Consider the following 27,487-nt stretch of genomic DNA (forward strand, 5'->3'; position numbering starts at 1 on the left):
CTGCACCACCTACAAACTATTTTTGGTTAATTTATTCTATAAATTGTTGTGGCCCTATGTGAAAAAGTTAAAGGTTTTATGATTATATCTGCAAGGTGATTTTGTCTGGCATTTTTAATCATGCCCAAATGTTGTGTAAAACTGTTAATTCCCCCCACAATCATCTCTTTGAAACAACTGATCGTAAAATGAGGGGTAAGAAGATGTGTCAGATTGGGATGGACTTGTTTCTGTTTGTTTTATGGAGTCTGTGGTTGGTGGTCGGTAAATTTCTGCTGAGTAGTGCAAGACAGAGCAGCAAATGTGGGTTCAAATAGCTTCCAACACGGTTTTCTGCTCCTGCTAATGGAGTGGGAGGGACGTAGGAGGAGTGAATAATGGGCAATGCACGAGGAGGGCAAAAATAAGAAAGCAAGGGATGATCATAACCATATGGAGAGGGTGTTTGCTGAGAGAGAAAGACTGAGCAACAGCAGAAAGAAAGGGAGGGCGACACAAAGAAAAAGATTGAATTTGAAAAAAGATGATGTATTGTCAGAGGATAAAGACGTTTATAAGCTAAGGCTTGGCCAGATGTGAGAGGACTTGTCTGAGGAAAGCAGTGTTTTCCGTTGGAAACAATAGTAAAGAGTCAGGAAAGGGCAGAAAACAGACAGGAGGCAGAAGAAGGAAGTAGTTAGCTGTTTCACGCGCTGATGGTGTAGCTGAGCCCCTCACAAGACTGCTCCTGGCTCTGCCTGCCATCTGGAATGTCGAGTCACTTCCTCTGTCTGTCCTGCGCTTTAACAGGGTTGTCCTCTGTGTCTCTGCTCCCACCCTCTGCTCTGACAGCAGTCTGAAGAAGACCACACCACTTCGGAAAGGACTATCCTCGTAGCAGCTCACACACATTAAGTCTGAAAGTCAGACCCCTGCACCAGCCCACATCCTTCCAGACTCATTCTTAATGGAACCAGGACTTGTGGGGGGGAAAAGGAGAGAAGACTGCAGCCATCAGCTGAACGTATAGTGAGGGAGTTTCTTTTCCTTATATGGCAGCAGAGCTGGGAAGTCATTTGAATTAGTCTGGTTTCTGTCTGGTTTTAATGCTGACTGAGTTCCACCCGGTGCATATGTGTGTGGGTGGCGTGTGTGCAGCTTAATTTGTTTGTTTTGCCACTCTTGGTTCTTCTTTTTCAATTGTTTGCATGCAGGGCATTTGTTTTGGGATAAGAAGGAGGGCTTGTGTTTGTGGTTTAGCTCGAGGCAACGTCATCGCTTCAGGAGTGGCTGCTTCATTCAGACTTCTTCTCTTCCTTGCTCAACTGTGATGGTCTGTGTTTGTTGGATCAACACATGACGTATACACACACCTGGGTGGAGCAGCTCACAACTTAAATCAGAAACTGGGGCTCCATAGAGAAGGATACTACCAGGATGGAGGACTGCAGCTTTCACTGAGAAGTGGAGGGCGTGTTGGAGTGGAATAACCTGGAGATTTAATATTTTCACATCTGCTTCCTTCAGACCAACAGGATGGGTGACCCAGAAGCAACCAGGAAGGACCTAGGAAGTGCTAGAATCACGGGGAGGCTTTAAATACTCAAGCAGACCACAGCGGTTTTCTGATGCTGCTGACTTGCAAGAGAGACCTCTGGTGCGATGAAATCTCTGCAAGCCTAAAGCAGCTGGAAATGCAACCTCTGCGCCGTTCATAACCTCATGTGGATTATTCTCCTGAGCATTTCTCTCCTCATTGATTGCCATGGCTTCAGCATCATGGTACCATCGTGACATCAGCCGTGTGAGAGCGGAGGACTTGCTGGCGCGAGCGGGGAGGGATGGCAGCTACCTGGTGAGAGACAGTGAGTCAGTGCCAGGAGCCTATGCATTGTGCCTACTGTGAGTATAAACACACTCTTACCAGGTCCTACACACAGTCTGTTTGAAACTGTTATAATAAACTCATAAAAAAAGTCTAGTCTATGGAAAGTCATATCGAATTGTCTAGTCTTGTAAAAAAATAAAACTTTACTCAATGTAGTTTATGTGGAAATATGTCTATTTGTACATTTAATGTGGCATGTCCATTATTATTTGCCACCTGGCTCTAAAGAAGTCATCAAATCAGACCCATTAACTTCAGCAAATCAAACCCAAACGTATGACTACTTGTTTCCCCTATTTAACCCCCCTTTTCAATTCTTGGGCCCCTAAAAGTGGGCTGGAGCTCCGGCAACCACACTACGCTGCCTGCTCATCGGGCTGAAGCCAGAAACATTCCTGAGAGCTGAGCCTGGCTGCTTCCAGCACAGCCTCTTTCCTTTCATTTTTTTCTTGGTATATCATCCTCCCTTCTAATGTTCTCCACAATTGCAGCTATAATTTACATTTATCAAACTTTATTCTTATGTTCTGACTGCTAAACGTGACATCTTCCACTGTTTTCACGCTAAATTATTACAAGTCACTGTCCTGCAGAATTGTATAACACCTTTGTTAGAAAATGTTAACATTTGTCCCATTTTTTCATGCTTAAATCTTTCAGATCAAATATTCAGAACAAATTTGATGTCAGAGTAACTTGAGTAAATACAAAAATGCAGATTTCAAATGGTGATTTCATTTATTTTGACTAAAAGCTTGCATACTAACCTGTACCCTGAATCATGATTCATTTCAATCATTGTTTTTGTAAAGTTAACTTTAATTTCACAAACCTCACCCATAGTTAATTTCTGCTAACCAACAAATCACTTAAGTAGAACCTGGCTGATGAAGTAGGCAATGCAATCTCAAAAAGTAAATTTTTCAACAAGTGGGGAAAACAAAGATAAAAAAACAAAACAGAGTAACATTTAAAACAGTTTAATCACGTTCCTTAGTCAGAGTTCTTGATTTAACAATAAAAAATGCCTCTATTGGAGAATTTCAGGGTAAAACCATTTCTTATTAAAACAAAAATCTTAAAGACTTTTCTGATTCCCGAGGTATTTGGGATTAAAAGTGTGTTCACATATGTCTTTACGCAAAAACGGCATTTTAGTCAAAGAACATCACATTGACGGTCAAACGCGGCAGTGGTAGTGTGATGGTCTGGGCTGTTTTGTTGTTTCAGCACCTGGATGAATTTCTATAAATCCTGCTTTGCAGTTCGTGACTTTAACCTCATGCACATTTGAGTTTTGCAGCAGGACACATAGAAATTAAGCAAAGATACCCACAGATTGGCCTCATCAATGCTTGGATCTAAATCTGATTTAGATGCCGTGGTCTCACCTTTAACATGCCTTTTATGCTATTATATATATATATTGTAACTAATTTGACACAATTCAAGAGAAAGACTTGGTTAAACTCCCTCCACAGTGACATGAAAAACTCATTCAACATTGGACAACTAGCTGGTAGGTTAAGGAGACGAATATATTTTCACATATGACTAAATGATGTTTTTTTCCCCTGTGGAAAATAAAACCATCAGTTCAAAAGCTGATTTTTTAAATGTTTTTTGAGTATCTGCAACACACCAGAAAAAAAATCTGTTTTTCATAACACCGTACACATCAGTACTCCTAGATCTTTTTTGCATTCAGTCAAGTTACAAACAAAAGTTCAATATAGTCTCGATTTTAAGTGTCACAAACTTTTTCTTAATTATGAAGCAGATGAAAAATTATAAATCAAATGTTTTTTAAAACAGATAAAAATGTGAAAAGGTGAATGTTTAATTGTAATCAGCCCTCCTGAGTCGCTGCTTTTTTAAAACCATGTTTGAAGCAATTCCAGTTGCAGTTGTGTTTGGTTATGTCTCTAACATCTTATCACATGTACAGATGTGAGTTACTTCACCCCCATTTTATTTGGGGGAGAGGGGAAGTAGCTCAAGCTCATTCAGGATTTTCTTTACAGTTTTCCATGCTCCACTAATCTGAAACAAACTTTCAGAAAACTGCAAAACTGCCAAAACACCGAGATCCTCTAAATCGAGGCTAAAGATCCACTTGCTTCAAGCCGCTTTTGATTCATAATAACTGCTCATTTCAGTCATTTCTAAAACATTACATCAGTTGTTATGATCGAATGGTTGCTCAGTCTCTTTCTAACATTTAGGAAGAGACGGGTTTTGTTGTTGAACTAGTTGATTTGCATTTTTAATTTTGTTTGTGTCTTAAGGAATACCATTATGTCTTTTTTATAATGTTTGTGAAGGATTTCTATTGTAATGTTTGGTGTGGACCCCCAAGAAGGGAGATCTTTACATAAACAAATTTACTTTTTATTATTTGAGTATTTCCTTAGGCAGCTACTTTTTACTTTTAATTGAGTAAAAATATATCGAAGCATTGCTACTTTTAGCTGAGAACATTTTTTGGTGAACAATTTTTAATCTGAAAGCTATAAGAGGCATCTAGACAAAAAAAGTTTAGTTTTTATACATATGTTTAAAGGACATAAAATTTACTTAAACTTCTCCATAACTTCCTTCCTGACCTGCTGTGTTCATTGACATAAAACATAAAATTTGTTTAAACTTCTCCATAACTTCCTTCCTGACTTGCTGTGTTCATTGATCTTCAACATCCTGTTGAAGATCAATGCTGTTGACTAATGCTCTCTATAATGGTTGCACTGCATTTTTGTTTAAGGTCATGATGGAAACGATGTTCTTCCAATTGACAATCAAGTGCTACTGTGTTTTGGTTAGTCACAGAAAGTTGAGGTTTGTGGTGACAACTAAATCTGAAAAGGTCACACTACTGCCTAATAAATGTCAATCTCATTTTCCTTTGAGTGTTAGCTTTTTGTTGATATCACTGATATTTGTCTTCCAAACAGGTTTCAACGTCATGTCCACACGTATCGTATACTTCCTGACCCGGATGGTCTTCTGGCAGTTCAGGTAAAAATGTCACTGCTTTGCTAAAAATAGAGCTTTCACAAACAAACACTAGTAAAAAAGAAAACTACAAAAGATGCCTGAAGCCCTGACACATTTTAAACAGCTAGTCAGAAACCCCTCTGGTCAGATGGAGTTAGAAAACATCAAACAATGGTTTGTTATTCCACGTTGCACCGGGAACAGGAGCGTGTTTGTGTTTCTCCTCTCTGCAGACTCTGCAGCCACTTTGTTGTTTGAATGGCATCCCTGCCATGTGGCTGCATGCTTGCAGAATGAGCTCAGCAGCACAGAGGAGAAATTGTTGTCCTGTCTCAGAGAATCCTACCCACTCACTCATTCACTGACCAACGGGTGTGTTTGTTTGTGTGTTTGTTTGTTGCACACATCTACGGAGGAGTTTGCATTGAATCTAAGGGGATGTGAAGCTGTTTGAGACAGAGATGTGTTTTTGTGAAGGTGTGGGCTAGTTTATTGAAATTTAATGCATGCAACATCAGGACATAAAGTGAGCATATAGATATATATCATTTTCTTTCTTTCACAGTTTTTAAAAGAGCAGTTTAATGCTAATTATCTGGCAGTAGCTTTTAAGGCTTTGACTTGGAAAACTCCTCCGCTTTCCAATGAGGACATTTAGCTCTGTTGCTATTTCAGTTGTTTTTTCCACTGCCATCAGTACAAACCTCCAGTATGTGTTTTCCCCCAGACTGGATTTGCTCCACTAACTCACAAGTCGCATGCTCGCCCTTTTTTGTTTTTCCAAGAGGGCCGAGGAGATATTTTTGGGGGCGCTGCCTCGTATGCTATTCATTTCTTTTAAATGACTTTTCAAGAGATATTTGTGGTTAAAAAAAAATACTATTTAAGGGGTTTTTGGCAGAACGATCAAGCAGCCAAAGCCAAAAAACTGGTTTCTCTCACCACAAAATGAAAGTGAAAAAAAATATAAAAAGAAGGCACTGGAAGGAGCTGTTCGCTCTGCAGTTGTGGTCTAATGTACCATGCTAAGCTGGGCCATGTGAATAGTAGCTGTGTGAGCAAGTAATCTTATTTTCTGTCTCCTGTAATGTATCAAGTTTGATTAAGGGGATGTTTGGTTGGTGTGAGAACACTTTAATGCATGAATAAAAAGCAAAATGTTTCTCAGAGATAGGCATTTACTTTTAGACATTTTTTTAACATGCTCAATTAGCAACCAATGATGTCGCCACTTATCACACCTTATGATCTGTGTGTGTATCCTCTCATACAAATAGATACTTCTGCTTTGTTAAAAGAGAGACTGTCAAACTTCTGTGAAAATGGTTCTGTTTTTAAAAAAGTTATTAAGCTTACAAATATACCTCATACCTTTGTTTGCTGCTTTGGTGCCATTTATTTAAAAAAAAATGAAAGTGACTTATCTAAAACTGCTTGTAACAGTACGCTTTGCTGCTATTTACTGTAAACCTAATGAAAGCTTCTGTGCAGTTTCCAGTTTTCACATGCAATAAATCTGTTGTGTTTGTATGCAGACAACTCAAGGCGTGCAGGTGAACTGTTTTCGGACACTGGAGGACTTGGTGTTGGGATACCAGCAACCCCACAAAGGCTTAGTCATCCCTCTTCTCTACGCTGTTCCTCATGACACAGAACCAGGGGATGAGAGCTCAGGTGGGTCACAAGTTGTCATCATTTAAAAACATTTTGAACTTAAATTGTTTTTGAAATGGACAGACATGTTTCTGAAGGTTTGTACGTAGTTGTTTCAAACTGTAAATATCTAAATCTTCATGTTTTTACACCTGATCTTTTGGCTGTTACTTGGTTTTTGTGCTAATGATGCTGTTTTTCCACTTGTACTCCATTTACTAAAAACACACTGCAAAAACACAAATCCTACCAAGTATTTTTGGTATAGTTTCTCTTGCAACTATCATATTGCACTTGAAATAAGACAAAACTATAAGTAACTTTTCAGCAAGATTTAGGAGCTTCATTTGAGTAAATAATTCCTTAATATTGATGAAAAGTGGTGTTTCCACTGGTAGATTATTTCACTTATAACATGGGGAAAAAAATCTTGTGATAAGTATGTTATTAGTACTAAAAACCAGACCAAAAATACTTGAATGATTTATATGGTTTTTTTTTGCAGTAGACTGGATCTTATTGAGTGATATGAGTATAAAGATGGCTGAATTCAACTTAATGCCACTGTTTAGATTTTATTTATAATAAAAACATGCATAATTACCCTTCCACTTTCCAGTATTGTGTCACTTTGTTGGTCTGTCACAAAAAATCCTCACATTTTGAAATTTAATGTTTTCAGATGGATGGATGTGAAAAAGTGAAACATATTCAAAAGTATGCAAACATACTTTTGGTTGTTGCCTCTGTATTTTTATTCAGAATGATTTGTTTTCAACAATTAAAAATTCTTCTAATAATATTCAGTTAAATTTTTCTTTCATATTTATACACAGACGATGAGAAGCCGCCTCCCCTCCAAGCCCCGGTCAACACAGCGTCACTCCTGGGAACGCCGACAAAACCAGCCCCTCATGCCTTGTTCCTGGAGAAGCTGCTTGAGATGAACACATCTAAGTAAATCATTTCTGACCTAAGATGAACTTTGTATTCTTAGCCACATTAAAACTTTGAATACACTTCCATTCATTTTAAACAACCATGCACACCTAAAGTCAATTTAGAAAAACTAATTAACAAGGTTAATTTCTTATTTTTCTTCTATGAAAAACCCATCATTATGAAAACAAATGGCATCAGACTATATTATGGAAGCTATGAAATCCCAGTGACAGAGTATAAAATTAATCAGAGAGAGACATTTGCAGTAGAGAAGTCCATGAACAGCTAACTTGTTACTATTAGTTGTAACTAATTACATTGTAGTAACTAATTACATTTACTTGAGTAACTTTTTGGACAAAAATGTACATTTAGAAGTATTTTTCCTACCGTTACGCTAAAGGTTATACTTTTGGGCTGAGAGGAAGCCGGGGTACCCGGTGAGAATTCATTCATGTACAAAGACAAAATGCAAACTCCATGCATAAAGAACCCAAGTTGAGATTTGAACCCATGACTTTTTTTGCTGCAAAAACAACAATCCTGCACTCCTTACGTTCCTTCTACAACCTTGCACTTCCTGGACAATCCCTTTTTAAAATCAACTTGTAGGATTTAACTTCTTCTGATCTTCTGTTTATATTTGGTGACCACTAATACTTCTGTCTGAAAATACTTTTAACTAATAGATAAAACCAATTGGGTATGGTACACACACCAAGGCTTGAATAACCTCGGCCAATCATGTCTAGGAAAAATGGCTTAAACACCATAAGCCAGATTCACTACTAATCATGAACACAGTATTAGAAAATCTGTTCTGGGTAAGAGTTATAGGTTCCTTGCTAAATACGCTAAACAAAAGGACATGAGCTCTTGAGTGACATGTCAGCCCATTGAGGATAGGCACGAAGTAGAACCAGACTTTGACCCCAAAAAAGCTGATTTTTCTTCAGAAGGTTATAGGATATACAAAAAAAGTCCCTAAATAGGTGATATATAAAATAGGTCCCAGGTCATGGTGACATACTTTTCTAAATTAACACTCATGGTTTCCCCGCATTGATAGCTGAGAGCACAACCACAAACCCCAAGCTATTAACATTTCTGTGTCGATGGATTACATTTATAGCCAACTAGACCATTGGGTGGTCAGTTAAAGAGTCACCATGAAAACCGAACAGAAAACAACTCTCACAAAGCTCACAGCCAGGCGTCAGTTTTTGATGATCTACTCATAGTGTAGAATGTGTGACAATGGGAGTAACGTAAAATCTTGTTAAAGTAAAACAGAACAAATATAATCTTAGATTCATATAGATTTCTTTTTTACAGATAAAAATTTAACTCAATAATTAATTTAAATAAAAAGTGTGATGATACATAAGCACTTACTGTTTAAAAAGATATGTAACTTTACTTAGCTTTTCCCCCACTTGATTTCAGTAAAATCCTTTAGGTTTCTTTTTAGTTTGCTGGGATTCTGGCCCATTTCTCCTGACAGAGCCACTGTAACTTAGTCAGATTTTAGGCCTGCCTTTCTCACATGTTTGTTTTTAGGACTTTCTGATAAATACTCCAAAACACTGACTTTGTTGCACCAAAACACCTCCACACCATGATGCTGCCACCCCATACTTCACAGTTGGAGTGATGGTCTTTGACCCTGTCCGCATTTGCAAACTGAACTCTTGGTTTTTTGTGTTGCTTTAGGAGAAACAGCTTCTTTATTATTAGTGATTGTCTTTCAGTCCATGTCTTTACAGAACTTGTTTTTTTTAGATGGCAGTTTTCTCTTAAAAGTTTCAGTCAGTGTCATCACCAGTTCTTTACAGAGATGAATGTATTTTGTATCAAAACACATTCATATGTGGGACAAAGAACTCCTCTCCTCCCTGAACAGTATAACACCTGGGCATTATACATGCATATGATTGTTCAAACAGATGAAAGTAGCACTTTGTATCCAAAAAAGAACCAGATCTATTCTTATACTGATATTGATTTTAAAAAACCTTTTATTTTTCCATGAGATCAGGCCGCAAAGCAATGTGTTTTGAGGTTTAGATCTAAAGTTGTGCCGCAAATTAACTCAAACGTTGTGAATTAACCCATCAGCAGTTTACAAAGCCGCAATATTAGCTTCTGGTGTTCCCACATTGTTTAATGGTATAGTAATGTTCTAACTTTGAGAAAGTCTAACAAAGATAAACAACCGGAGATAATTTATATTAATTTTATTAAAACTAAATTAACTAACACAGCAAACGTTTAGTCTGATTTAATGTCAGATAGTGAAAAAAATGGTTATATAAACGTCTAATTTCAGTCATATAAATGTTCTGGTCTTGTTAAAACCTAAAATGAAGAGCGCAAAACCACATGACAGATTCCCACTAAGTCATTATTTTATAAACAAACATTTGTAAGCTTCAAATGAGTACAATAAATCCTAGAACTTAACAGCGGTTTCACTTCCGTCCCACTAAATCATTAAAAGTTTTACTTGAATCACATTACAGGAGGAAGTTTGTTTACACAGCATTCTGTTTTCCATTTATCCGTTTTTATAGATGCATGCACCTGCTGGCAATCAAGCGTAGCAGCTTTCGTGGCCTGTTCCAAGTGACTGTTCAGGTCCTAATAATAAACGGTGCTGTTCTGCTCAACTACCCACAAGTTTCAGAAAGTGTTTTTTTTCTCTCCTGAGGCAACATCTAACTTCCACTCCAGCAGCAGTAATAGTCAGGGGACCAAAACAATGGGGGTCAATTACGTTATCTGTGTTTTATTTTATGTTTTTCACAGTGTTGCAGGTGAAGTGATTGGCCTGCTCAATGACTACCTCTTCAGTGATTTGCCCCTGGACATCGAGAATGTGCATAAAGGAGCAACAACTTTATATCACCTCAAGCGCACTTTGGCTACAGCCTGCCAAGGCCTCAACAGGTTAGCATCCCTCTTAACAACAAACAGTGGATGCAGTTTTAAATATTTTTGTGTTTGTCATGTAACAAAAACAAGTCTCAGTTAATTTTATATCAATTTTATTCGATAGTGTGAAGTGGAAGGAAAATATTACTTGGTTTTCAATAGTTTTAATGTAAGAAAAAACATGTAGATTTGTACTCATCTCCCCTAGTCAGCTCTTATTAAAACCAACTTTTAATTCAAATTCAGCTGGAAGTGTTCTGGGATTTGCCTATACCAGCTTTGCAGACTGAAGATTTTGCAAATCAGTTTGATTTAGGTCTAGTCTTTGACTTTGACTATCTGCATTTCCTCTCCAGTTACTATTGGCCTTTTAGCAGCTTTTCTGATTTATGCTCCTCCAAATCGTTTTAGGTGAAGAGCCATGGTTTGTAAAAAATCAAGTAAATCCATGTATTTTTTCTTAGACTTAGACAATTATGTTCTGCTTTTTGTTGGTCTGTCACATAAAAAGCCAATTATATTAAACATTTTTGACTATAACATGACAAAATCTGTAAAAAGTCAAGAGATATTCAAACTTTGACTGTATATTGGCTAATTTTCATTACAGTTTTGATTGAATTTTATATGTTGAATGATGACAATAAAATTAAGTGATGCCTTTTATTGCTTTTACAGTGAGATAGATCTCACTCTTTCAAGTCTAGAAACCTTGGCTAAAGTCTTCGACCATCCCAGCTGCTCTTTAACTCCTAGCAAGGCACAGGTACTAAAATAAACCATGAACTATTCTTGGAAATGTATCACTGTAGTTTGAGGATTCATACACTCATAATGGCTTTTATCTTGTGTTTTGGGAACGAGGGTCCAGAGAAGGAGATTGATAGCTTGTTGTGTAAAATCTCAGCTTTGATCAGCCTCCTTTCTTCGTTGGAGAAAAAGGTGTGTTCACAGAGTTAATAAACTAAAAAATTGTTGAAATCAATACATTTTGCTTGCAAACTGCTATTTGGAATAAAGCAACATAGTTCATCTGTAGTAATGGTCTGAAGTTCCCATCTGATTATGCAGCTAGACAAATGAGGAATAAGCATTTCTTGCTTGTGATGTAAGTGTAACAGTGCTTTATTTTTCCACATCTAGGTTTTGCAAGCATTACAAGATGCTGTGACAAACCACAACCTGGCAGTGCAGCCCAGCCCACTGCCTCCTGATCCAGCACCAACCATTGTAACACCTGCAAAGAACAACACCAGGCAGCTGTCTGTGCACTCCTTTCAGGTGAATCTGTCTTAAAAAGAACCCTCTTGTTACGTTTAGCCATAATTTTTACATGAATGGTAAAGCAAAATCAACAAAAACTTACCAATCGTTTAGGTTTTCTGATGGAAAACAGCAGCAATTTTCTTTCAAGAAAGTGCAATCAGTAATAAACCACCAGCAAGTTCAACTATTCGCAAATTTTTCTCTGCAACGCGACTCTAAATTATATAAAACTAAAATATTTGAAAGGGAATTTAGTTTTTAGAAGCTGATGTAACAAGAACCAAAACTACCTTACACGCTATTGGTTGATGTTCGCATAGCAGCCAATCTAGGAGCGCCATTCATTTCCCTTGGCGCTGATTGGCTGTATCCCGGAGCTAAGGCAGAGCGTAGATGCTAGCTTCTGAGGCAGTGCTAAAGCGGTTTCTATTGTGCGTTTTAATAAATATTAAGTTATGTATTAACCATTAAAATAGATAGCTGAAGTATTTTTAGAGGGATTCTCAAGTATTTGCCGATTTCCTCTATTCGCGTATGCTTGCTATCCATAACCGTCGTGAATACCGGAGGTCCATTGCATTGCTTTCAATCAAAAACCCAAGACGTTCATCTCAGTTTCTGCATGCCTCAGTCATTTCTGAATAATTTGGAAAAATAAGTGGGCAAATATGGCTTGCTTAAAAGGAGAGGAAAAAGCCACGTCTGTGTAGAAATTTTGGGAATTGGCAGAAAATTCTACAAAGAAATGTTTATCTCTCTTAAGATAGAAATAATTTTTGGTAATCTTGAATGATGTAAAGTTGGAAAAGTTTATCCAATTTAATGCCAGACAGTGGAGAAAGACGGTTGTTCATTTTACCATACAGTCTGTTAAATTTCTGGTTTCACTTGTATGCTCGATGTCTTAAGAAGGGAATAATCAAGGTGAGGAAATGACCCAGTCAAAGTCTGGACCTCAATCTGATGGAAATGCTTTGTTCAGAGCATAAAAGACTTGTGCCTAAACGAGACTCTAAAAAGCTGTTATTAAAAGTAGGCCAAATTTCCCCGAATTGTTGTGATTAAGGATGTTTTCCATGAAAATATGATTGATCACTAATTAAATTTAATAATTTTTAGGATCACACAAAATAAGAACAATGAAAAATGACTGATGCTTTGTTTCCAGGTGAAGATGGTGAGGTACGGCAGACAAATTGTCTCTGTGGATGTGGACGCAGGAGTCCTGCTGTTTGACAGGAAGTCCAGCTCATTTGGTATCGAGAAAGTCTCGCATAACAGAAGTAAGAAAATAATTCTTTTTAGAGCTTGTAACATTTCTTTTACATGTCATGCCATTATCTTTGCACAAGTGTCTTTTTTAGCATTAAATGGTTTAATGGTGCTTAAAGGCGAGTACACATGCTCAGATTTTACTGAGCACCTTCATGTAGGGACGATTTTTCACTTGTAAATTTCCAAGTAAAATCAAAAACAACTCTAAACATGTGTTTGTTAGATTCCTTTATATTTGTACCGGCCTTTTACTCTACAGAAAATGTAATATTTCCCTATATATCAGTTCTTCAGATTGTTAAGTTCCAAAATCACCCAGCCAAGATCCGAATGGTTGTTGACAGCTACCACAGCACACCGCGGGAGATGACATTTGAGAGTGCACGGGTAAGGCAGGAGGATAAGATTAACCTTTCGATTAAATTAGCTGCTTCCCTTACATGTTTTCGTTTCATCTCCGTCAGAAATGCGACTCGTTCTGCCAGCTCCTCCTGCTGATGAAGTCCAGGCACTCTCAGCTGGATGAACCTGATATGGTCTCTGTGTTTGTTGGCACCTGGAATATGGGTAATCACTTGTGTGCTGACGCTGATTTTCACTGGCTTCTGAGAGAAAACTCAATAAGAGCCAAACTTCCTGTTTCTGTGTCTGCAGGTGGTTCCCCTCCTCCTCGGACCTTGCAGTCGTGGGTGACCTGTTGTGGTTTGGGACACACTCCTGATGAGTCGACCGCTTTGCTTCCTCATGACATCTATGCATTAGGGACTCAGGAAAACCCTCAGGGGGAGAGAGAGTGGACAGAGCAAATCAAAGCAACTCTTCGCAGCTACACTCAAATCAACTTCAAACTAGTAATTATCTCCACACCTGGTTTATGAATTTGTATTAAGAGTGCTATCTACTTCATTTTTTAAATAGCTGGTTACAAACCAAGTGAATACAGTTAAAACCATGTATTGGCATCCAATGTTTGGACACGTTTGTTTTTTCTTACTGTCTGACATTACTAAACCCTTTTTGTTTTTGGTAAGTTAGTTACTAAATTGATGAGAGAATAAAGCTTTTAAAATTCAAAAGTTTACATACAATATTTGAATCAATTATATAAAACTGATTTTGTTTTAGATTTGCATCATGTTATAATGTTATTCCCTCATGTGATCACTTCTTGAAGAAGGAGTTATATGAGATAATATATAAAGCATTTTCATAACTGAAGGTAACATAGTAACTTGATTGTGCTATAAAATGGCACTGTCTCTGTAAATACTCCCCCTTAAATGCAATCATAAATCTAGGTGTATTTTAAGGCTTTTCAAGATGTCGGATTTATCTGTGTAAACAACTGCGAGCACAAGCACCATGAGAATGTCTTTATACTGTTCAAGGTGGACATGGGTTCTGTGTACCGTGTACAGCATGCATAAAAACACAGCCTTAGAAAACAGATAAACATAGTCAGTACCTGTTTTTATACTTGTGTTTTTATACTTTTATACTAGAAAAATGTGTTGTAATGCAACCTCTTGTCCTCTAGGTGGCAGTGCAGTCCCTCTGGAATATGAGGCTCGCTGTGTTTGTAAATCCGGAGCATGAGAGTCGAGTCAGCCATGTGAATACAGCCAGTGTTAAAACTGGTCTTGGAAACACTCTGGGTAGGCTCTGTGCATTTTCTCTCCATCACACAAATCAAATGTGAAAAAATAAAAACATTTAAATTGAGGTTTGATTGTTTTGTTGATTCAGGAAACAAGGGAGGAGTTGGAGTCTCCTTCCTCTTCAATGGGACATCTTTTGGGTTTGTGAACTGCCACCTGACCTCTGGAAGTGACAAAGTGCTAAGGTTCAGAAATCAAATGTTTTGGAGAAAGTTTAGTTCACTTGATGTTGTTTCTGTTGTTTATTTATGTATTTTTCTATATTATAACACCCAGGAGGAATCAGAGCTTTGTGGACATCCTCAGACAGCTTTCCCTGGGTGACAAACATCTCTCTGCCTTTGATATCAGCCTTCGTTTCACTCATCTCTTCTGGTGTGGAGACCTCAACTACAGGCTTGACCTGGATGTAGAGGTCAGACTGACTTATTGCAACAAATATTGACATTCTCTAGTACAAAAGAAAACAAACACATATAGAGCAGAAACAATAAAACAGACCAAAAAATGTAAAAAAAAAAAAAAAATCCCCCAGTTCATTAGAAGGAATCCTGACCAGCAGTTTCGGATCGTTTTTTAAAAATGTTCAAGGGAATATGGGATGCCTATTTATAGGCCTTTTCTTCCTGACTCTTCAGAAAAGATGTATTGTAAAATATCTTTGAGAGGAAATGTTGTACAATTTACACTTGTAAATAACCCAGGTAACAAAATCTAAACTTAAATTTTTTTACAGAAAAACATCTGATGTCTACAGACACACAGTGAATATAAAAAGTATCCATTCCGCTTAGATGTTTTAACAGTTTTATATCTTTACCAATCAATCATTATCAACAAAATTTTGATTTTTCACACCATTTTGAGAAATAAAAAAAAGTCTTTAATGTCAAAGTGAAAACTGTTTCAAAATAATTATTGATTAAGTAAAAATATGTAACATAAAATAAGTACCTATTTCTCTGTAACTTTAGCTGTGTGTTTTGGTTCATCGTCTTGTTGGAAAATAAATATTCTCTGAAGCCACAGTTCTCCTACAGAAAGAAATTGTCCTCCAGGATTTCTCTGTATTTTACTGCATTCATTTTACCCAAGTTTTTTTTTCAACAGTGCCTTTCTCAGCTTTTTTAATTTTCATTTTGACAAAAAGGCCTCATTTTGTTAATCATGACTGACATGTAAAACCAATGAAAGTCCTTCATATTTTTTTCCATTCTCATGTTCAGCTGAAATGTTTTTTCATTTAGAGTCTGAATTTCTTCTAAATAGGGAACCAAATTTTAAGTTTCAGTTTGGAGAAAAGACTTTCATTATAAATTTAAACACAAATTCTCTTTGATAATGATATTTGAATACTTGACAGACTTTTTCAGTTTGATCTGAGGAATTTTTGAAAACAAACTTTTTTCCATTTAAAATTTGATAACCTTTGATTATCTTTTATCTAAAACAAAGAAAGTGTGGTACACTGTACAACATCTACTTTACAGAGTAAAAAAATTGAGCTGAAGCATAATAAATTGTGTCAGCTGAATAAATTATCACAAAGATTGTGTATATACTGAGAGAAAAGAGCAGGCGTCTTAATATGAATCCTTGGGGAACTCCTTTAAATACTGTGGAATAAAGGACAAAGCATGCAACATTGTGGACACACTGAGATTAAACTAAAGAGTAATTCTTAGAAATCACTTACAGATTAGTCAGTGTGATGTAACATTAGTACACAGGGAATATCCTGCATCTTCATGGACCGTATCATCCGCAGGACATCCTGAAACATGTTTCCAAAAGGGAATTTGAGGAGCTCATGTTTGCAGACCAGCTAACTCGAGAAAGACAGAAAAGGAAAGCGTTTTTCAATTTCAGTGAGTTCCAAGCAAAACAGATTCAAAATGTCCTTTTTACTTGGTATAAATGTAAAATATTTGACTTTTCTTTCTTTGGTTTCGTTTTTCGTGATTAAGAGGAAGAGAAGATTGCATTTCCACCCACCTACCGGTATGAGAGAGGCTCCAGAGACTGCTATCTTTGGCAGAAGTACAAGACATCAGGAGTGAGTTTTTCCCAGTCAAATAAAAAGCACATCACAAAAATTGATGGATAAAACAGATAAATAGGCATAAAAGTAACGATTGCTAGAACAGATGGAAAAATGTTTTGGAGGACTATTAGAAGAATTATTCTACAAAAGTAAAGTTATGAAAAATACCAATCTATTTTATTTAAGAATTTAGATGAATAATATACAATCTGTAGTACTGAGAGTAAGAAATATGGCTTAATGTGTAGAGTTTAGTTCCAAAATCCACAGATTGAAACTTATTAGGAAACTGTGATCTGAGAACAGGATAAGCCAAAGTAAGATGTAGCAGCAGCAGATAAGCTTCAAAAGCTCACTAGAATGCCAAAACATGAGGAGCTTGAAAGAACTGATTCTTGATCCCCTGACCTTCAAATCAGTAAGCCAGAGTCCAGACGATTGAAGCACCACTGCTCCGTTCCAGGTATATACTTCTTAAGATCATTTATTTGTAACTTAATCCTATTTCAGGAATTTGTGGGGATAAGTGACTGGGACAGCAGCTGCTAGGATTGCTAAAAATAGCCAGTTAAGAATTAACTTTCTGTCTAAAAGAGGAATGCCTGTTGTGAATGGAATGAGGGAATCCTTCAGTGGACACACACACTTTCATATATACACTATATATATGTGTGTGTGCATGTGTACACATAGACAACATAGTAGACATGAACCCTAGTACTCCTCTGCGTCGTTCGCCAATAAAGGCGTTAAAGCTGAGAAACTTGTGGCATTCAAGGCCTGTTGGTGTTTTTGAAACTCTGCATTCTTTGTCTCCAGGTGCGAGTTAATGTTCCATCATGGTGCGACCGGATTCTGTGGAAGTCCTACCCAGAAACGCACATCATCTGCACGGCATATGGTGAGAATATGGTGGGGAATTTCTTGGAAAAATAAACTTTGGGAAAAAACTTCAAATGGGTAAAACATGAATATGAGCTGCAAAATGTTTACAAATGGTTAAATGTCAACATGGACATAAGTTTTTATGAAGCAATTATAAGGCATAGTAGATGCTTCCAGGTATTTCTTTTAAATTGTAAAAATGAAAGTAACATGAGCAGCACGAATGATGTTCAAACTGGGTTGTGGTCCACAAATGCAGAGTCATTTCCTCAAATTTAGTCTTAACTTGTGTTTCTGTACAGATAGCCAATTATTCTTTAAGTAAAAAATTGTGGGTTTTGAAATATGGTTTCTTGCAAAAGTATTCATACCATTCAAAGTAACTCAAGCTCTATCAGATGGGGGAAAAAAAACATCTATACACATATTTTTAAATCTTTACTGCAAAAATACAAAATTGTACATATTGTTTAGTTTCTAGTGCAGCTATGAACTTGCAAGTAACTTTTGAGAAAGATATAGGTGTGTGTTTTAAATCAATAATTCTTTTAATATAATTTGATTCAAGATTAAGGAATGATTGACTTGAAACAAGCTCTTATATCTTGCTAAAACGTCACTCGTAAGTTAGTTTTGCCTTATTTGAAGCATTTTACAATATTTGTACTAAAATCTAGACAAAAATACTTGGTAAGATTTGGTGTTTTTGTAGTATATTGATAAATTCTGGGCTGTTTCCTGTGTTTGGTGGTCTTCATGATGTTGTTTGCTCAATAATGTTGTCTAATAAACCTCTGCAATCTTCACAGAACAGCTGGATTGGATTTACAGCTGGATCAAATGACAGACAGGTGGACTCCATCCACTAATTGAATATTAAAATTTTGAAGGTCATCGGTTGCCCTGGCTTTTCCGATGAATGGGAGGCAAATTTGCCTCCCTTCATTCATCAGAGTGAAGGGAGGCAAATTTGAGAACACACGTCATTCTTCGGACTGGAAGTCTGTGATTGTAGTATGAAGTATGAAACATTTAAGGGATATTAGTAGTCTTGCAAGGCCCTGTCACACTGACAGCTCATGTACTTTGTCATGCTGTCAGCCACAATGTATATAAGGTGGTTTTGTAATAATAATAATAATGCTAAAAAGCCTTTTGTTGTTACCAGGTTGCACTGATGACATCTTCACAAGTGATCATTCACCTGTTTTTGCCACTTTCCAAGTGGGAGTGACGCCTCTGTGCAGCAAATCAGGTGCCTCTGTAACTGTAAACCTTTGGTCATAAATAGCTGGAATATGCTCTAACCGTTCTTGTGTGTGTGTGTGTGTGTGTGTGTGTGTGTGTTTTAATTAAACAGATTCAAACTTCAGTGTGGAGAGAGCCTGGATTGAGCTGGAAGAAATTGACACCATAGTAAAGACTGCAAGCAAGTCCAAGTTCTTCATCGAGTTTCATTCCTCGTGCCTTGAAGGTGCAGAATGGTGTCAAAATGAGACTGTAAACCAAAATGCAACTCAGTTTCAGAAATTAACTCCTGAATTTACCTGCAGAGACACAACGATCCAGTGAGAATAATTTACAAAGCTGTGATGTTCCTGGGTTTCTCAAACTGGGCTGGACCTGCAAACAGCTCCCAAAGGTCAGCAGCGCCTACAACCAATTGAAAAATGGTTTAAAAAATCATTTATTGTTTTTTTTTTCCTAATGTTATTTTTGTTTAAATCTGCTAAAGCTCATTCCAGTCGTGTCTGATCTGGAGTATCTCCAGGATCAGCACTTGCTGCTGTCTGTGAAGTCATGCGATGGATATGAATCTTACGGTAAGTCTGAAGCACATTCTGGTAAAAAAGCTAATCTGTGCCATCACAAACATCTTATCCAAAGAAACCCCAGCAATAAGTAATTTTTTGTAAGTTCAGAGTATTATGCTTTAATTCGATAAGCAAGGCCTACAGCTTTGAGATAAATTATCCTGTGCACAAATAAATCTGCATAATTAATGGAGATACACAATGCTCACACTTAAACTTCATTTAAAAAGTCAATGTCAAATGTTGGTTCAAAATTTTCTTAGAAAGGAAAAGCAGCTGGAGAGATCAACACATTCTTCAAAATATGAACTGCAAAGTCAATTACATCCCAGTTTAAATATCCCAAAAAAAGAACATTTACCAAAAGCGATTCTCATTGAGATCTCTGTATTCGTCTATAGCTGGAGCTGCAAAATGCTGAAGTTGTTTCAGGATTGAAGGCTGGTGTTTTTACAGCTCTACTCATAGCCATAAAAAGTATATTTTCCCATTATTGATTTCTTTTGTTTTTCTATTTTCTCAGGCTTAAACGTTACAGATCATCTAACATGTTAATAAATTAGACGAAGATAACGTGGTTAAATAGATTAGTTTATTTATTTCAAACATTCACAATTCAAATACCATAATATGTATTTAGAAACTATTTGTTTAAAAAGAATGTTTGCGGAAGTATAAACTCATTTGATCCTGCCAGCTTTCTTCAAATAGATAAAAAAAATATATATTTTGAAATGATTAAATAAGCTATGCAAAACAGCCTGGCCTCACGAAGAAAAAGAAATTAGCAGCTTTTTGTTGTCTAAAAAAATAAAATAATCACTTAAAAACTGCACTTTGTGTTTAATCAGGTGTTTAAACATATTCAGTTTACAACCAGGAGTTTATATAGTTTGGAGTTTACTGAAATATTGAGTAGATAGATATACATTGTTTTACAACAGGTATGCATTAGATGAATGTGTGTAACAGAATAACATTTTAGGAGAAATTAAGCTTTGTTTGCATGAGATGTGGGGTTACCAGCAATTTTGTCCACAACAGGAAAAACACCCATTCTTGGCTAGTTTTTGACTAAAATGATTTCTGTAGGTGAATGTTGTGTTGCTCTGCGGCCGGTGATGGGCTCGTCGCAGAAATTTGAGACATTTTTGACTCATCGTGGTGAGGAGATGGGCTCCATACGAGGACGGGTCAGAGTTCACGTGCCCAAGGACAGGCGGGGCACGCGGAAGAAGATTTATGGTGGGTCAGCTCACACTCTTCTTTTGTGAATCTTTGCCTTGGTAGCGCTATCACTTCCCACTAAACCTTCATCTCCACTGTCACTGCGTTCTTCGACTCTTCTGTGAGCCTCACATTGCTTCCTCTATTTGGTTTCTCAATGATTCCCCTGGCTTGGCTTTACACACTTGCTGGTATCTATCGACTGCTTCCTCTTTTGGCTCCTGACTGACTGACCCTGACCAGATGCATCCTGAGAAACTGAAACAAGTCATTTGGGTATTAGGCCACAAGGTCAGGCACAACAAACACAAACACAACGTTGCTGTTTGACTGCAAACTAGCAGCAGTCTTTTGCATGCAAGGAACACACAGACTTAGAAGACGTTTTGATGATTGCAGAATTAGATTTTCATTTCTGTTAACTTTGCTTTTTCAGACTTGTTCTGTTTTGAGAAAGACAATAAAGGTCCTGGAAGGGGACACGTGTCTCATGCAGCAGCACGGATCACAGTAACTAGGTATGGATGTCTCATTGTTTTAACGCAATGCTGTAAATTAACAGCAAGGCTTAGATACTCGAGTGCAAAAAGTTCAAATTAATGGTAACAGTGAAACTAATTGCATTTAATATAATTTAAGAGTTCAACCTTTTTGAAACGGGCTGCCATCATGTTCCCTGAATGTTAAAAGCAGCTGTAGTTGCAGGTAAGCAATAAATTTCCAAGTTTACAAAATAAAAAGAAACGAAAATTTGGAGGTTGTGTACCAATCTTGTCCTCAAATTCCAATATGGCTGCCTTGCATATAATGCACTGTGAAAACTAATTTGTCCGTTGCAGATTATTCTGTTTCTTTCTTTTATTTGTTTTATTTTTATCACAGTGAAATGCTTCTGATCAAAAACACTTCACGAACTACCCTGATCACATGTGAAAATGTAATTCCCCCTTAAAATTGAACAACTTATTCACTCTTTGTTGCAAAATGTGTTTTAATTTAACAACATGGGAGAGATTGGAGGGACCTGGAGAAGGCGACTCAGTCAGATTTAAGTCTGTACTTTAACTAGGCCGCCTCTATGTAATTTGGATTATTTCACTATAGTCTTTTCAGTCCAGAGAATATTTTACCAAAAGCACATTTTTTTTCAGCAGGAATTTTCCCCTTGGAAGCTATTTTTGCCATCTATTCCTTATTTTATGGCGTCTTTCAGCCTACTTCATGTCACCATGCAGGTTCTGTTTCAGGTGATTTCTTGCAAACTACAAATCTGGCAGTTATCAGGCATGGGTCTGGCTAGACAAATTAAAATATGTCCCAAAAAATGTGGTTAATATAAGTTCTTTTATAATTTTCATGATTTGAAAACTGTAGTTTGTATTTACTCTGGTTCTTCAGCTGAGATAAAGACATGTCCAAAACCATTAAGGACAGGAAGGACAGTAAAAAACACATTTATTATCTTGGTTTTTCATATACCAACTCCTTTAGTATCAATGCTGCTCTGGTGCAAAATACAGATAAGTATTGTAATTACCTGTGTTACTAAGAGTAAGTTTGGTTCCCACCGTTTCTCTAACTTGAAACAGGAACGTGGTGAAGTTGATTTTTGTCATTTTCAGATAAGTTTCTGCTTTATTGTAAATGAAACCATTTTTTTTACCAACACTTCTTTGTTTTAAGAACTTTCCGGGGAGGCAACAGTGAATGTGATTGTACAGCTTCTCTTTTTAGCAGGCGTGTTTAGTAGCGTTACATCACTGCTGATTTCTCCACGTTTAGTCTGAAAATAAATCGGACAAACTTTTGTCTGATTATTTAATTCTGCTACCATTAGAAACAGCACTTGGTTTATTACTGTGCAGCTAAAAATGTCTAGAATCCCATTCAAGTGTTTAACAATTTCATCTTTTAGTACATGGAACTTTTTATTGGTGTTTTATTCAGTTCCTTTGTGTTTTGGAGGAATGCAACATGTCAGTAAATCTTGGAAAGCAAAATCTCCAGGACTGAAATTGCCTTTGTTTTTTATTAAAAAGACCCAAAGTGTTTAGGTTCCAGTTGCTTAATGTGTGTTTTTAACACAGCAGGTTAGTTTCAGAAGAAACATTTTTCTTCTTTAAAAAGCGGTTGTTCAGTTCCTGTTGTTTAGGTAAACCAACAAGAAACTAATTTCAAAAGAAAACTACCTGATAAATCCCAGATGCTTAGCAGTAGACTGTTGCTTTCACCATCGCCAGAGAGAACTGCTGAAAATAAGCTCACACACTTAGCCAAAAAATTACTCATAAGTTTGTTTTGTCTTATTTCAAGTGTGCAAAGATATTTGCACTAGAAACTAGTGGTGAGTCTCTGATTTGACAGTACAATTAGAGATGTTGAGCCTGTTTCTGTAGAAACAACAAAAATACAAAATCTTACCAAGTATTTTTGTCTTGTTTCTAGTTCAAATATCCTAAAGCAAACTCATATCTATATCTTGCTGAAAAGTTACTTAAAAGTTAGTTTTGTCTTATTTCAACTGTACAAAGATACTTGCACTAGAAACTAGACCAGGGGTGGGCAACTCCAGGCCTCGATGGCCGGTCTCCTGCAACTTTTAGATGTGTCTCTACTTCAACACACCTGAGTCAAATAATGAGGTTATTAGCAGGACTCTGGAGAACTTGACTGCACTTTGGAGGTGATTCAGCAATTGGATTCAAGTGTGTTGGATCAGGGAGACATCTAACAGTTGCAGGACTCCGGCCCTCGAGGACCAGGATTGCCCACCCCTGAACTAGACCAAAAGTATTCTTTAAGGTTTTGTGTTTTTGCAGTGAAAGAAGGATGTTAATGTTTGGTTCTTGTGCTGAAAAATGTCCAAATGTGTCTAATTATTTTAGAACTTTCCTGTTCAAAAGATGGAATTACTCCAACTGCATGCACAGATTAATGCAAACTTGCATTTTTTGAGTACTTTAACATAGATTCAAGTCATTCTGAATAGTAGCTGTGAAACCTGCTGCTGTTCATGTGATAAACTTTTTTATTTATTGTAGGCCGTCGGAAGTGCCTGTTAAACCTACAGTGAGCAGCTACACCAACCCTGCCTACTTCATCTTTGAAGGTGTATCAGTTCCACACAAGGTGGAGGAGGCCCTTCCTCAGCGAAGGGACCCCCAGGTCATCTGGTCTGGAAATGAGGCCTTGCAGCTCCCAAAAGTGTCGGGGCGGCAGGGCTTCGACAGGAGACCCTGTCACAGATCAGACTTTACAGAAATTGAAATCCCAGCCATCTTGTCCCAGTGCAACCTAACCAAAGACCTTCATCTGTCCCAAACCAACTCGTCCTATCAGCTCTTTCCAGCCCAAAGCCAGTCGCCAGTGTCTCCTTCCTCAAGAAATGCCGTCCCTCAATTCCAGGAACAGACGTCACAAATCAGAGAAAAATACCAAGGAAAACTAAATGTTCATGACTCCATGCAGCCTGAAAGCAACATGTACATCAACCACTCTGAAATCATACATAAAAAGGCCATAAGAGATAAACGCCAGCTTCATCCAAGGAGGAGAGACCCCATGCACCCAAAGTCCCCGTCGCTTCTGCCTTACGCCCCCACCTCTTTGACACATTGTCAGCACTCTGTTTCCTGGATCGTTGAGAAGCAACCCCCAACAGGAGACAACTCCCTCACCGCTTTGCAGATTGCCAAGTCCCTCAGCGAGGTCGACTTCTTCCCTTCAAAGGAGAGAGGCCCGTCTGTAGTCAGGCAGAGGGCGAATTATGGAAACGGCCCGTCCATGCATGGAGACAGAGGCTGCGTCTGGGATAAAGAGGTTAAAAACACAGACGTTTAGTGATGGCATGTTTATTGATTCCTTGTTAAATAAAGTTTTTCTACTTAATCTCAATGCAGGTGTCTGTCCTGAAAGGTGCGCCAGAAACTGTGCAGGAGCTTCTCAGTACTTTAGGTCTTCAAAAGTACACCCTGGGACTTAGCCTCAGTGGTTGGGATGATCTGGATTACTTCAGGTAAACAATTCTGGATCTTTTCACGTCTTGAGCTCCATTCTCCCATTTGAGTAGGAATTAGTTACATTTAGCTAGGGCTGGACAATAAATCAATAACGATAGACGCGGAATCAATGTCGATAGATAATGCGTCTGATACTAACTTATAAGTAAATTTTCAGCTTTTTTAAAGTAAATAATTGCTTAATATTAATAAAGGAGAACTAGTTCCACTAGCTGATTATTTAACTGGTATCTTAAATTGGTATTTAAGATTATTTTAAGTAAAGTAATCTGACAGTGAAACTAGTTATTTTTTATTAATCTTAAAGAATTATTTTCTGAAAACAAGTTGCTATATTTAGCTTAAAAGTTACTTGTAAGTTAGTTTTGTCTAATTTTAAATGTGCTATTGTCTCTAGAAACTCGACCAGATTTCAACACTGAATATAGAAATTTTGACTGCTTAATTTTCAGTATTTGATATGTAGAATATTAACTGGACTCTGATGCAGAACCGCACAACATTCTGGGGGATGTAGGCAGAGAAAATGCTTTAGCTGCTCAACCTATCATGGCTGGCTATGCAAGCTCACTCTTTGGTTACCTAGCAACTCACTTATTCTTTGGTTACCTAGCACCAACCTGTTGAGTAGCCTGCGCAGCAGCTTAAAGTTTTGACACCGTGTCTCATAACTACTTAAAAATAAAAAACAACAATATGAAGTGAAAACTGTGGATAAAAGAGGAAAGGTCATGTCACAAGTTTGACAGTATTTCACATATTTAAAACAAAAAAAAAATAGTTATTGTTATGTACTGATACCAAATACGTTTTTAACCCATATTGTTCACTTGTCCACTCCAACTAGATTTACATAATGTCACTGCAACAGGCCGTACACATAATGTTTATAAGCAGGGTCACAATCAGATTATTCAACAAATGTTATTTACTATTGGAACTGGATGTGTAATTTAGAAATTATTAATTATCTCATTATTATAGCAACTGTAAGTCAAAACATTGTTTTGACTATTTTTACTACATTATTACAGCAAATACCAGGAAGACAAGAAATTGTGATCCTAAATTTTTCTGATTCTAATTCAACATTTTATTAGTTTTTATTGTATTTCTGTTAAATTCTGCATAATTTAACATGGTGCTTGCATTGCAAATATTCCTCTGACACATTAAAAAGTTCCCAAGTGATTGATGGATGGATATTACTTTTACTTGGGAAGGTTTTATTGTATCTGTCAGAGAATTGTCTCTCAATCATTGTAGACAATTTGCCTACAACCTCCAGTTCTCCATCGTTTAATCTCAGTGTTTCTCCACCAAGGAAGGAAACGAGTTTTATACTGAGGGTGAAGACACAACAAACTAAAGACTATAATGGTTATAAAACAGGAGAGCCATGCTGTAAAACAGTCATTAAAGCAGAATGAAAATTTGTTAGAAAAGTGTAATAAAACAGATGTACAATATTTTTACACATTAAAACTTATTTTTTCTTTTAACATTTGCATTAGTTTAAATTTTGACTGGGTTTCTGCAATGATTTTTCTTAAAATTATTATGTTGCATCATAGTATTTTATGCCATTTTGTGACATTTCTGTTCTTAAATGACTAGTATTTTTTAGTATCGTTTTTGTCTACCATCCTTTTGTCCTAAAGGATTTTGAGGGGAAAACTTTTTTATGAATAATTCAGACACAACAGTCTCTGAGTGCCTTCAGATAAAGTTTAGTTCACATGACAGATCAGAGAGAAGGCGGTTTGTTTCAGGGCCAAGGAACAAGAAATCCGTGCAGGAAAGAAAACACTTTTGGCTTTTGGTACATTTTGTTTTAGATGTGTAACACTTTATTAGGTAAATTGTTCTCCTGTGTAGATTTAAGAAACTTCAAAGTTACAGTTAGGATGTAAGTTCAATGCTGATTTTTTTATTTTGATTTTCTTGACTTATTTTTCTCGTGCAGTGGGATCACAGAGGAGGATCTGTGTGCAGCGGGTGTAACAAACCCCTCACACCGGCGCCGGATCCTGGAAAACCTTCCCAGAAACTGGAACTGACAGAAAGCCAATGCTACAAAGTTCTGAACTGTTCGCTCTTAATCTGAACTGGAAAAACTTTCTGAACTAAACAAATCTCGCTCTGATCTGAAGCGTTATATTTGCTGGACACCAGTCATCTTTTAATCTGCTCTATTAAAACTGTGACACAATGTTATTTGTGCCAAAACAGGGAAGGAAACATAATGTATGAAGTACTTATTGCACATTATATGCTGTTCATCTAGAGCTTAGATAACTGACCAAGAAGTGAAAGAAATTATAATGACATTAAAGCCTCTGTGAATTGGTATAAAAACATAACTCTCTTATTTTCCACAGCTCATTTGAAGTCCTGGTTCACCATCTGTTTTCCACTATGTACTTTTTTTTAACATTGCTACTATTGAGCCACAGTGATCAGTGTTATAATAAATCAAAAGAGCATAAACTCCAACCATATTTACAGGAAGAATACCTGGAAGCCTCTCTAGAAACCATCCCATCTCTTTTCTGTTTACTCTGTCCTAAAGTTGCTATCAAGTCACGTAATCAGTTGCTGCATCTACTGCGCATGTTTATAAAGTTGATAAAGCAACACTTGAATGCCACCAAGCAATAATGTGTCATCTCATGCTTTCAAGCAACAGCGAGGAAGAGATATCTCCCATTTATGGCCTCTAGTTTCCATTTCAGTGCTCTGCTAATGTCCTGCATTATGCTGCTCATACGTTGTTTGATTACGCTAACTTGGTGATTTAGTGCTGCTAAGCCACATGCGAGATTAACCAAATATGTCAATATTTAGAAGCCAATTAGGAGATTTAGACTGAGGTTTAGAGAAAATGACTCAAAATGGATGAAAACTGC

The 27,487-nt window shown here is 37.1% G+C and overlaps 1 protein-coding gene across 1 annotated transcript; it reads left to right on the top strand.

Annotated features, from left to right (window-relative positions):
- The first annotated feature begins 454 nt into the window (after window positions 1-454).
- On the top strand, window positions 455-27,236 carry inppl1b (inositol polyphosphate phosphatase-like 1b). Its single transcript, XM_028009319.1, has 27 exons — window positions 455-1,881; window positions 4,819-4,882; window positions 6,397-6,535; window positions 7,351-7,471; window positions 10,265-10,405; window positions 11,069-11,156; window positions 11,255-11,332; window positions 11,534-11,671; window positions 12,825-12,939; window positions 13,218-13,318; window positions 13,396-13,498; window positions 13,586-13,782; window positions 14,469-14,586; window positions 14,678-14,774; window positions 14,866-15,004; window positions 16,358-16,457; window positions 16,557-16,645; window positions 17,453-17,534; window positions 18,687-18,773; window positions 18,879-18,992; window positions 19,072-19,160; window positions 19,254-19,341; window positions 20,425-20,577; window positions 20,996-21,077; window positions 23,601-24,378; window positions 24,459-24,574; window positions 26,545-27,236. The coding sequence occupies exons 1-27, from the start codon at window positions 1,745-1,747 to the stop codon at window positions 26,636-26,638; spliced, it is 3,648 nt and encodes a 1,215-aa protein (XP_027865120.1). The 5' UTR covers window positions 455-1,744; the 3' UTR covers window positions 26,639-27,236.
- The last annotated feature ends 251 nt before the right edge of the window (window positions 27,237-27,487 follow it).

This window comes from Xiphophorus couchianus, chromosome 23 (genome assembly GCF_001444195.1).
Source record: "Xiphophorus couchianus chromosome 23, X_couchianus-1.0, whole genome shotgun sequence".
Taxonomy (NCBI): Eukaryota; Metazoa; Chordata; class Actinopteri; order Cyprinodontiformes; family Poeciliidae; genus Xiphophorus; species Xiphophorus couchianus.